This window comes from Benincasa hispida, chromosome 9 (genome assembly GCF_009727055.1).
Source record: "Benincasa hispida cultivar B227 chromosome 9, ASM972705v1, whole genome shotgun sequence".
In the NCBI taxonomy this organism is placed as follows: Eukaryota; Viridiplantae; Streptophyta; class Magnoliopsida; order Cucurbitales; family Cucurbitaceae; genus Benincasa; species Benincasa hispida.
The window spans coordinates 56,721,137-56,733,266 of NC_052357.1; the positions used below are offsets into that span (position 1 = coordinate 56,721,137).

The 12,130-nt window shown below is 30.3% G+C and overlaps 1 protein-coding gene across 1 annotated transcript; it reads left to right on the plus strand.

Moving 5' to 3' along the window:
- Positions 1 to 3,725: 3,725 nt before the first annotated feature.
- Positions 3,726 to 12,130, plus strand: LOC120086124 (beta-glucosidase 18-like). The gene is made up of 12 exons (XM_039042579.1): positions 3,726 to 3,971; positions 4,093 to 4,159; positions 4,239 to 4,297; positions 4,368 to 4,443; positions 5,122 to 5,196; positions 6,625 to 6,712; positions 7,490 to 7,742; positions 8,457 to 8,572; positions 9,297 to 9,549; positions 10,062 to 10,164; positions 10,605 to 10,713; positions 11,755 to 12,130. Exons 1-12 carry the CDS (start codon positions 3,807 to 3,809, stop codon positions 11,984 to 11,986), a joined length of 1,596 nt encoding a protein of 531 aa, XP_038898507.1. The 5' UTR covers positions 3,726 to 3,806; the 3' UTR covers positions 11,987 to 12,130.

The window sequence follows — 12,130 nt, forward strand, 5'->3', positions numbered from 1 at the left end:
CTACTGCGCACCATCTGGAATTCTATGAGGTCCAGATTGGGATTTATCCAGTTGGAACTGGCATCTTGATCACAACCTTGGTCGAGAGATGGAGGTCCGAGACGCATACATTTCATATGTCTGTTGGAGAGTGCACTATCACTCTACAAGACATTGAAGTGTTGTTGGGGTTACCTGTTGACGGTGAGCCGGTCACCAGAGTGATTACGATGATTGGTCATAAGTTTGTCAATTGTACCTCGGTGCGACCCCATCTGCCGACAAGATTAAAGGATAGAGGTTAAGTTTGATATGGTTAGGAACACAATTTTGTGAGCTCATAGATGATGCAGACAAAGAAACCATCATAAGATATGCGCGAGCATATATACTACAAATGATGGGTGGAAGTCTGTTTTCCGATAAATCAAGTCATTTTGTTCACTTGATGTTCTTACCACTATTAGCTAACTTCTATGATGCAGGGCTATATTCGTGGGGTGGAGCATGTTTGGCATGGTTGTATAGACAACTATGCAAAGTAACAAGACTTGAAGTTCGAGAGATAGTTGGGTCTCTCATACTTTTGCAACTATGGGCCTGGGAGCGATTTCCAACAATGGCTCTACAGCTACAACATGTTAATGACGCTCAGTTAGTTGGATGAGCCTACAGTTCTCAGTATTTTGTTTTAATTCAATTTAATTTTTATATCACTGATCTAGTTAATTTAGATTTTAAATTATCAATTTAAAAATTTAGGTGGAGAGACAAATTTTGTGTGACTAGGATAGCCACCATATAGTCAGTATAGATACATGCTTGATTTGCTTCAACCTAATCAGGTACTGATTATTTTATACACATTTTTATTGTATTTGTCTTTAATATTCTCTAATATAATATTTTGTGTTTCAGGTTATTTGAGAGCTGTACAAAATTATTATGCATACTTTGCCTAATTTTTGTATGAATGGTCAAAACATATGGTGTCCTCTAATATGTTTTCACATTGGTGAGTGACATCTTCCTGACAGGGTGATGAGACAATTCAGTTTTCAGCAGGATGTCCCATCGCCTTGTAATACTGAACCCGTACTGCATGATATTGACTTAAGGACTAAAGCTTGGTCCGAAAAAGTTGCACATTTAGTAGTGTGATGGCACTATCATGCAAGATTTATTGCAGTGGGTGTTTCTCTTGAACAGTTTGACAAGGATGTCACTAAAGAATATATTCATTGGTATAATAATATCACAAGGCGCTACGTCACTCGTCCGGAGCAGCTATGGATCATCTGGTAAATGAACGAATATTATCTAATTATTTTTAATTTAAATTTATTTTAAATATTATCTAATTGTTTTATAATTCACAAAGATCGAACAACAGTAGACTCTGTGAGGTTGCGAATGATCCGAATCAGGTTCTTGCTATATGTGGTGACAACCAAAGCTGTATGGATGAGATACATTATATATACGATATACCTATTGTTCCTCCACCAGCTCCTAGACATAGAAGACCTATTCGGGAAGAGGATGTATTTGATGAGGTTGCCCATAATGTGGAGAAGTTGCCCACTATGATGCAGACGCAGAGTCAAACTGATTATGTTAGTCCAATGATGATGATGCCAACATTTGGTTCAAGACATTATGACTCATAGGCTGGTCCTTCATCTTCATACATGCAGGGACATGGTCGGGGTCGTGGAGAGCATAATGAATATTTATATTATGAAGCGCTTGCAGAGGTACCGGAGCAATATCAAGAAGAACCTAAGAAACCTCAAGTTCGAAGTCGTCGGCGATAACTAGCTCAAAATCGACGACGTCCGCCTTGTGGGACACATTGATTTTTGTAATTATTTTTATATAAATGAGATATTTTAATTTACACTTTTTTATTTTTATGAGATTTTATTTTTTTAATTTATTTTTTTTAGAGTTTAAATAAAATAATAAAATATTTTTAAAAATTGTTTTTATAAAATGGAAAATTTTTTTTTAAAAAAAAAAGAAAGAAGAAGGTTGAATGTCTAAATAATTAAAAAGAAAAAATATAACAATATTTTTCTAAATATTTTGAAAAATATCATATTTTTCTAAATTGTTTTTAAAAGTACAATATATTTTAAATTTTCCCTTTTAAACCCCCTTCATTTTCATAATTTTATTTATATAACCAAATTTTACTTTTCCCTACCATCACATCAATCAAATTTCACATCCATTTAAATCACTCCTTTTATCAATATATTTTTTTCTCTTTTTCCTTCTTAAATTCCCATAACTCCACCACTCCAACAAATCCGAACTCAAATTAAATTCTAATTTAAATTTAAACATCCAAATCTTTTATAGTTTAAATCTTTCCTCAACTTAAATTTCAACTCCAAAATATTTTATCCAAACAATTAAACCAACTCACAACCAAACATTCTAAAATCTCTAAATCTCATCCACATATTAAATCTTTCACCAATTAAATTCTAATTTCTCTTATCAACTTAATCTAAATTAGTTAATTTCTTAAATTTGGTTCCAAAACCAAAATCAGATAAACATAAAATCCACTTAAAAATTCCAGATGTTACATACTTAGACTCAGGCTCGAAGATCAGGAGGATGTCAAGCGTGCTCTCCAGTTGGCTCTCCATGACTACTGGGAGCACAATATCGATGACTGTCTGCGGCATTTCCGTGTGCTCAGACACGACTTCGGAACATCACGCTGTTCTCGATGGAATATTTTCATTGATGAGCTCAGGGGCTTGGGAAACCCGCAGGTCAACCCCCGACATTATATCGACTAGAAGTAGAAGATNGACTTTGGAACATCGCGCTGTTCTCGATGGAATATTTTCATTGATGAGCTCAGGGGCTTGGGAAACCCGCAGGTCAACCCCCGACATTATATCGACTAGAAGTAGAAGACAGCCTCTCTCGGGAAACATGGCCTAATTTCTCTTCTTTTTTTGGGGGCCCGGAATGCTAAAAGGTGGGGGAGAAGCAAGCCGAACCTCTGATCGACTTGGAAACATCACAAATTCTCGGTAGAATTCAACTAACCTACAGTGCTCTTGAAAAAATTTAAAAAGTTTCTAAACGATGAAAACAACACTTACAAGTCGGAATTGAGTTTGAAGTCCTTATTTGAAATTGAAAGAGTGTTTAGGAGGAATGTTCTTACCCAAAAACAATCTTAAACTCTTATCCACACTCTGAAACCTTAAACCTCTTACCCACGCTATGAAACTAACTCAAACCTAAAATGAACAGTTCTCAAGGGTTACAGATCAATCAACAACTGTCTAAATCAACTTTCAAAAAGTTTAAAGTAGGTAATTACTTACTAAACATTGTCAAAAACAACTTTAATTTTGAAGACGTTTATGGAGTGGGAAACAAAAATCTAAGGCCGATTTAGCATGGGGCAGCATAGATAAACAATTTGAATTCATATAGACATATACTAACTATTAAAGACATTTTTTTAAAACTTTTTTGAAAGTTCAAATGCATTAATACAATCTTAAAGATTATTGATGCAACATTTAAAATTTTTGAAGTATTATTAACCCGATGTATATAGTTCAAACATATTTTCTAAAATTTAACATATTTGATGATGTAAATCACCCAAAAAATCAAACATATTGATATAACAAGAAAAGAATAAAAAACCCAAATTTAGAAATAATAAATAGAATCAAATTGATAGTCCTAACTAGGAGGCCAAATTAATAATTTGAGCTACAACCATGTGATCGAAGGTTTGGCTATTTCAATATTTAACAATTGCCGTTTCCAAAGTCAGTAGGATGGGCACCAAAATCCACCCATACTTTTCTTTTTTCCTCCTCCTTTTCCTTTCCCCTCATCTTTCACTTCAGAGTTTTGCCCAAAATGAAGATGAAGCAGAAGAAATCAAAAGATCAGATTTTCCAGATCATTTCTTCTTTGGAACTGCCACTTCCTCTTACCAGGCACTCACTAATTTCTTCTTCTTCTTCTTCTTCTTCTTCTTCTTCTTCTTCTTCTTCATTTTCATTTTCTCTGTTTCTGGTTCTGAATTTTTCTAGGGCTTTTTCTTTTAATTGAGTGCAGATTGAAGGGGGTTATGTTGAAGATGGGAGGGGAATGAGTAATTGGGATGTTTTTTCCCATATTCCAGGTTAAACCCACCTTCTAATTTCTCACTCCCATTCAAACCCACTTCCCCAATTTCCTTGACAATTTTTGGAAATTTGCAGGAAAAATTAAGAACGACGATACCGGAGATGTGGCCGACGATCACTACCATCGGTTTCTGGTACTCTATTTTTAGTAATATTCGGATCTAATGAAGGGAATAGTTTTTTAACTTGATTTGATTTTGGCAGGAAGATATTGAGTTAATGCATTCAATGGGGATGAATGCTTATCGCTTTTCCATTTCTTGGTCTCGAATTTTGCCAAGTAAGTTCCATCAGCTTTTAATCAATCCGCGATTTAAGAATATTCATTATTAACTTCTACACTACGAATCTTATACCAAACTACTCTCTTCCTACTGAATAATTTATTTCCTTATTTATAATCCTTCCAAAATGAGAAGTTGTCACTATTTTAAAACTAGTAGATTTGAACTTTTTAAAAGGTAATGGTAAAAAAATGAGAGAAAAAAAGTAAAACTTTCGGCCATTGTTCTTGCATTTTTGTGTGGTAGAAGAAAAAGGAGATAGGGATTTGCTTATTTTAAATTTGAAGAAAAAAAAAAAAAAAAAAAAAAGAAGTTCTCACATTTACTTGTTGGCTTGTAAAATCTCTCAAGGACTTCTGAATCTCACTAGAAAATCAAAAAGATAAAATTAAAAAAAACTTCTAAGTTTTAGGACCCTATCATGGTGTTGCACTGGGATTTTCGCCAAACACCAAATTGGTAGTTGAAATGTGTTACTTTTAAAAATTTTGTGATAAGAAAAATAGTGTGATAAGAAATAGAGCTAAAAGTCTTTCTGAAACATTAAATGTTTACTTCCAAACTAAGGTTACCATCCCAGAGTGAAGTGTTGGAACCTCGATTACGATTGAAAACGCCCGTTATAACGGTTTTGTCTGTATAATTTATTAAATGTATCTCTGATAATAATGTAGAAGGAAGATTTGGTAAAGTGAACAGAAGAGGAGTCACTTTCTACAATAACATCATCGACGGTTTGTTGCTAAAAGGTACTCCTCCCTTTTTCCCTATTTGAACATTTTTTTTTTTTTTATTATTCTTGTTTCATTTTTGTTTGCTTGTATTTTTTTCTCCTTTTTTTAGTTCAACACAATATTTAAAGATTTAAAAAAAATTAAATATATTTTAAAAAAAAAAAAAAAAAAATTGCCAAGTTTTCCCCTTAAATTAATATTGTGGCTATCAACGAGTTAATTCGTAATCTTTATTGTTCAATATTTATCACTCTGTTTATGTACGTAATTTCTATTCTAAACAAAAATCATTTTTAATTGTGTGTATCATGTTATATGCATCTTTTGGTTCAGTATTTTAATGATTTATTATCTATAATAACCTTTTATTGTTTGTTTATTTATTTAATTGATAATATATTAGATTTTTGTTTTTTTTTTACTGAAGTTCTTGGCTTTTATATAATTTTAATACGAATTAAGTAAATTAAAAAAAAATCTAAAATGTTTGAGAAATGAGAAATAAAAATAGGTTTAAAATCCTATGAATTTGTTTAAAAATTGACAAAGAATTCTAAAATAACTTCTTAAAACATATAACCATTATCAATTAAAGTTTTATTTTATTTTATTTTATTTTTAAAATTGAAGTTTTAAGTGTGTGTTTGGATTAACTTTTTTAGTATTTAAATAAGTGTTTATAAATAATAAAAAAAAAAAGTTTATAAATACTTCGAAAATCAATCCAACCATAAATTTAGAAGGCCTTTTTTTTTTTAAATTTTTAATTTGATCCTTCATCTTTAAAAATTCTCAATTATTCACCATTGTATTTGAAGATTAAGTAAGTCATACTAAAAAATTAAAAACAAAGAACAAAAAATAAATTGTTGAAACCTCTAGTATCATTAAATTAAATTAAAAATTTATTTTATTAATATAGTTGGACATACAGTACAACCTTGCTAATGGACTTTATCGGCGTACAAGTCAACTTTTATTTTGATGGTGTGGATTGGATTTTTCATGTCTAAGTAGTGCATGTAAATGAGTAAAAAAATATATATGTTCATAAATCAATAGTTAAATAATACATCAATGTTTGATATATTTTCTTAAAAATATTTTGACAATATTTTCTTAAAAATTTTAGAATCTTAAAAGATTAATAATGAAACTAAGAATAATCTTAAAAAAAAAATATGGATCATTTGATATATTTAACTAATTCAAAAGAATATGTTTAAATATGGTACAAATTAAGTTTTCTAATTTTATTAAAAAAAACTAATTTGAATTTGAAATTAATATACGTGCCAAAGTTAGCATAGATCAACTGGCATATAGTATATGTTAGCGAGTAAGAGATTTGTGGTTTGAACCCTTCATTCCCTATTGTATAAAAAAATAATAAAATATCTTTTGAAAAAAATAATATTTTGAGCTAGAGAATGAATGAGACAGGCATAGAGCCGTTCGTGACAATTCACCATCATGACTTTCCAATTGAACTCGACCAAAGATATGGAAGTTGGATGAGCTCTCAAATGCAGTAATGTCTCTCTTCCTTTATCTATTTTTTTGCTTTTTGTTTCTCTTGGTTGTAAAATAACATAATTGGGATGATAAAATGGATATTTTTTTGTACAAGTGACCTTAATTTTACAGTCATAATGTCGTTTCCCTAAGTTTTGAAAATAATGAAGTATGACCCTTCATGTCATTGTTAGAATACAGTAGCAGTGTGTTAATTATTTATATCGTCCCCCATGATTTTAGTGGGGGTAAAACAAAGGTCATTCACTGTAATGTCTAATTCCATTAGAGATACGTGAATGAATCGAGATTACATCTGAATGGATGTTGAAGGTATGAAAGTGTGGTTAACAAAGACTTGGAAGAATTCGTAGTTACTAATTATACCAACAAAGTGCAACTTCTTTTTAAGTGGTTCAACCATAGAACTCCCGAGCCAAAGGTGTTTAGCTTTTTAGAAATTCAAATGTTAGATAACCTTTCTTAAACTAAAAGTTTCTTAAGAAGTATGTGTATGAGGACAAAGTATGCCGAAAGACTCGTGTTGGTCTGTATAGATAGACTTCACTCTATGAAATAGTTCAAGACAAGCAAGTATGTTGCCAAGTTGCTTTAAACGCTCTGAATAGTACGTGAAGGGGAGTTTAGAAAATTAACAGCTAACATGTCTCTTAGTGCGTTCTGACAACAGTTGAGGATCATACTTCATTATTTATAAAATTTGAGGCAAACGTCATTACAAATATGAAATCTGGGTCATTTGTAAAAATCCTCATAAAATGATTTATTTTAGGGAAGATTTTGTGTTTTTTGCAAAAATTTGTTTCGAAGAATTCGGAGACCGAGTGAAGTATTGGATAACGATAAATGAGATAAATCTAGTGGCAATAAAGGCGTATTTAGAAGGAGTTTACCCACCAGCCCACTGCTCACCACCTTTTGGAAAATGCTCAACTGGTAACTCTGACATTGAGCCTCTCATTGTTGTGCATAATATGTTACTTGCCCATGCCAAGGCTGTTCGTCTTTATCGAATCCATTTCCATGTAAGTTACTTTCTCTCTCTCCTTTATTTAGACTATGTTATCATAAATTGAGATGAGCTAGAATCAAAACGAAATTCTGTTTATTTATTTGTTGTTATGTACTAGGATTTGTCTAGAATTAAATTTTGCTTTTAAAAAAAAACAACTCATCAATGTTGTTTACTAGATAATATAGTTGTATATATGGGTTGAAGTGGGTTGAATCTGGGCACCTTTTAGATTCAAATAAATCCATAATTTTTTTATTCTAGAAGTAAATTAGAAAAAAACTAATGCTTGAAAAATACAAAATCTACCAATATAAATGTAACTTTATAATAATTGACATGTACTCATTCAAGGTAGATTTTGAGATTTAAATTTTCATATCCCATTTTTGTTATATTTGAAAAAAATTCAAAATAACATATTAATTTGTCAATAGTAACAGTCTGTATTTTTTTTAACCTACCTAAATCTTAAGAAATAATAAAAATCAAAAGAACCCTTTAATAACCAATTTCTTCAAAAAAAAAAAAAAAACTCATTTATTATTAACAAGAGCATAGTTCAATTGGCATAATATTCATACTATCAACCTCGTGGTTTGAGGTTCGATTCTCCCACTCCACACTTTAATTACAATACCTCTTCAAAAAAAAAGAAGCTCATTTATTAACAATTATTGAAATCAATTTTCAATTATTTATAGAAAAAGGGGTTAATTATTGGTAGGAAAAACAAGGTGGATCCATAGGAATAGCGGCATGTGGACACATGTATGAACCACTAACAGATCATGAATTTGACAAAAAAGCAGCTGACAGAGCCTTGATTTTCAACATTGCTTGGTTTGTTTTTTTTCTTATCCTTATACTTTTACTTCTTCTTTATAGCACTATTGGTGTGCGTTTTGGCCATATATTTCTGTCAATACAAATTCATTTTAGCTTGGCATGATCACTTTTTTTCGTACGTTTTTTTGGTGTTATTTTCAACCATGTTTATAAATGGAATAATAAACTTAAAAGAAAAATCAGACTTTGATACTCTGGAAGCCAAATTGGTCTAAGCTTTACAAAATTCTTTTAATATTTTGCTATGTCTATGAGCATCATTGAAAATAACATAAAAAAACATATGAAAGCATGTAGTCATTTAGCAAAAATGAATTGTATTGAGAGAGAGATGATCAAATGTATGATATTTGATGATTTATGAGTATAAGGGTGAAATGATAATTTCACTCTTTAAAAGGTCAAAAAATAAATAAATAAAAGAAGTCACTTACATAGAGGTTTTTATATTTTAGGTTAATTTGAACAATTTTAAGTTTTTCCAGCTGTCATGGAACTGATAAAATGTGTCAAAATAATAACAATAATAATAATAATAATAATAATAATGCATCATTAAATTATTGTTTAATAATACAATTGCATATGTGTGTACATGTCATTTACTTAACTAGTAACAAAGATAAATTTCACACACCGTAATCCTATGTAGGATTTATTGTCTGAGATACATGTTTCCTAATATTTCTAATTTTCTTATCTATCTTGTCATGAATAGGGTATATGATCCTATTATATACGGAGATTATCCTAAAGAAATGAGAGAGCTTCTAGGAAACCAACTTCCAAGTTTCTCGAACATAGAAAAAAATATTATAAGAGGAAGTTTGGACTACATTGGCATCAATCACTACACCACTTTTTATACAAAGGATTGCCTTCATTCCACTTGCTCCCAAGGTTCATATCGTCCAATAAAAGGATTTTTTGAAACCACGGCATATCGAGATGGCGTTTCTATTGGAGATCCTGTATGCTCTTTTCCTTTTACCGTTGTTTTCTATTATAGTATTAAATTTATTGAAGATCTTATATCTAATTAACTAATTGAATTATGTTCAAGTTAACATATTCAAACCAAAGTAAAGAAACTAACGAAAAAATTTAACATATCATATTAATTGTTGATTCAAACAGACACATACAACTAATACTTCATGACCTAAAGGGTGAATAACATAAACTCATTATTGTAGAAAACTTTCTTAAGAAAGAAAGAGGCCAAAAACATGTTCATATAATAGTTTAAATAAGAGAGAAAATAGTTTTTAAAAATTGCATAAACAAATTGCCATCAATAGTGAGGGTCTACACCCATTCCAATCTCCTTGTAGGTTATAATTTGTCTATCTATAGTTTCTTCCATGCTTACATCTTATGTACAACTTGATTGTTCTCTATGGTCATTATTGAATAATCATAAGCTTGAATTTTATTATTTTTTTCAACACGTATATCCTAAGGTTACCTTTTTATTTGACAGACGGGAGAAGCAAGATTCTTTGTTGTTCCAAGAGGCTTGGAAGAAATCATTAACTATATTAAAGAAAGGTATCCTAACAAGTCCATCTTTATCACAGAAAATGGTAAGTTATCACAAAAATATGATTGTATTATTTATAATGACGTTAGTGTGACATGTCAAGTTAATGAGTTATGTCTCGTGTATGAAGCTTGCCCATTTATGAGCAAAAAGTTTATGAAAAGAAAAATACTTAGGTGTATCTAGAGATCACCTATCTTGTGCATCCCACCAAATTCTAATCATCGTTTGCTATGTGACCGAATTGTTCTAATTTATTTTTTGAAATATTTTATCTTTTTTTGTGGGCGATGAGAGTAAGATGCATAAAAATGTGTGCATCTTGAGATGTGCCCAAATAATATCCTTATAGAAAAGGATGTTTTCTTAAGTATATGTTTCGAAATATTGTTTTAAATACATTTTATATATAAATACTACGAAGAATTGAAATTTCATTTTAATTAACATGAGTTATATAAGGTATTGATTTTTTTTTTTCAGGATATTCTCCACCACAAGGGGATGGTAACAAAGTTGAGGACATTTTAAATGACACAAAACGAGTCAATTACCACAAGAATTATCTTACTTCTTTGGCTAAAGCAATGAGGTAAATAAATAGCCCACTTATTCCTTTCCCTATGCATTTCTTTTTCTTTTTTTCTTTTTAATCCAAGAAGGCTTTAGGTATCCTTTATATTAGAGAATTTATTGTCAATAATTTTGAGTGATTATCCCAGGTCTTTATTGGGGAGGTGCACGGACACTTTTTAGACCTAACTTAAATATTTGAGTAGTTAGTTTTTTTTCAATACAAACAACTTTTATTAAATAATGAATCTAATCTTGAAATAATTTGGATCAGATTGGTTTGAATTGTTTATCTATTTTTTTAAAAAACGTAAAATATTAATATGTAAGCATCTATTTAATTATTTTTTAATATTCAAATCAAATTAGCAACACAATTTCAATTAATATTATGAAAAGTTACCTTTCAAATAATTATTCAAATTTTTGTTAGAATAGTGAAATAATAAATAAATAAAAAAAATGAAGAAATTAAATTAATTATATTAAATTTATATATATATATGTATAATTGCATCGTAAGTAAAATAAGTACATTTTAAAATAAATAGTAAGTTCAGGTTGGTTCAAGTTAATTTAAGTGAATCTATGAACTAATCTAATCTATAAAATTTTCAGTTAAAACTCTACCTAAATTATATAGGTTGAGGTTTCTTTTTTTTTTTTTAGAAAAAAAAAAGAACAAATGGAGGTGAGGGTAGGAGTTTTGAATCACGAACCTCTTGGTCCTCAGCATATACTAATATCAGTTGAGCTAAGCTCTATTTAATATACGAATTGAGTTAGTATTGATTATACTTTTTAGATCATCAAGCTTCTTGAACACCTTTAATCTGTACTTATAAGAGATGTGATATTGTACATGTGAAACTTGTAAGTCTCGTTATCTCTAGAATCACGCTCATATATCTAAAACCTATCCTATAATATTAAATAATTAATTTTATTAATCTTAGATGTTTATCTATACCTTATGTTAAAGGCGAAGTTTTTTTTTTTTTTTGAGATAGCTTATGTTCAAATTAAAAAAATAATAATAATAAAGAGATTTGAATGATAGGAATGGTGGTGATGTAAGAGGGTATTTTGTATGGTCCTTAATGGATAACTTTGAGTGGATCGATGGATACACCACAAGATTTGGGCTTTTGTATGTGGACCTACACACACTTGAGCGTCGGCCCAAACTTTCAGCCCAATGGTTTCGTTCTTTCCTTGGTGGCAACCCACAGCGACTTGTCAAATCTTCATCCTTGATTACAAATGCTTCTCATTCGCTTATGGATGCTTAAGAAGGCCAAATGCTTTTGGAAAAACTACTTTTATTCATGCTCATGTATGCAACAATTTTATTAAATAAGAAAGAATTCATGTTGCAAAGACCTTGTTGCCAAGAAAAATATGGTTAAGCTGAGCTACTTTTAACCTTTTTTAAA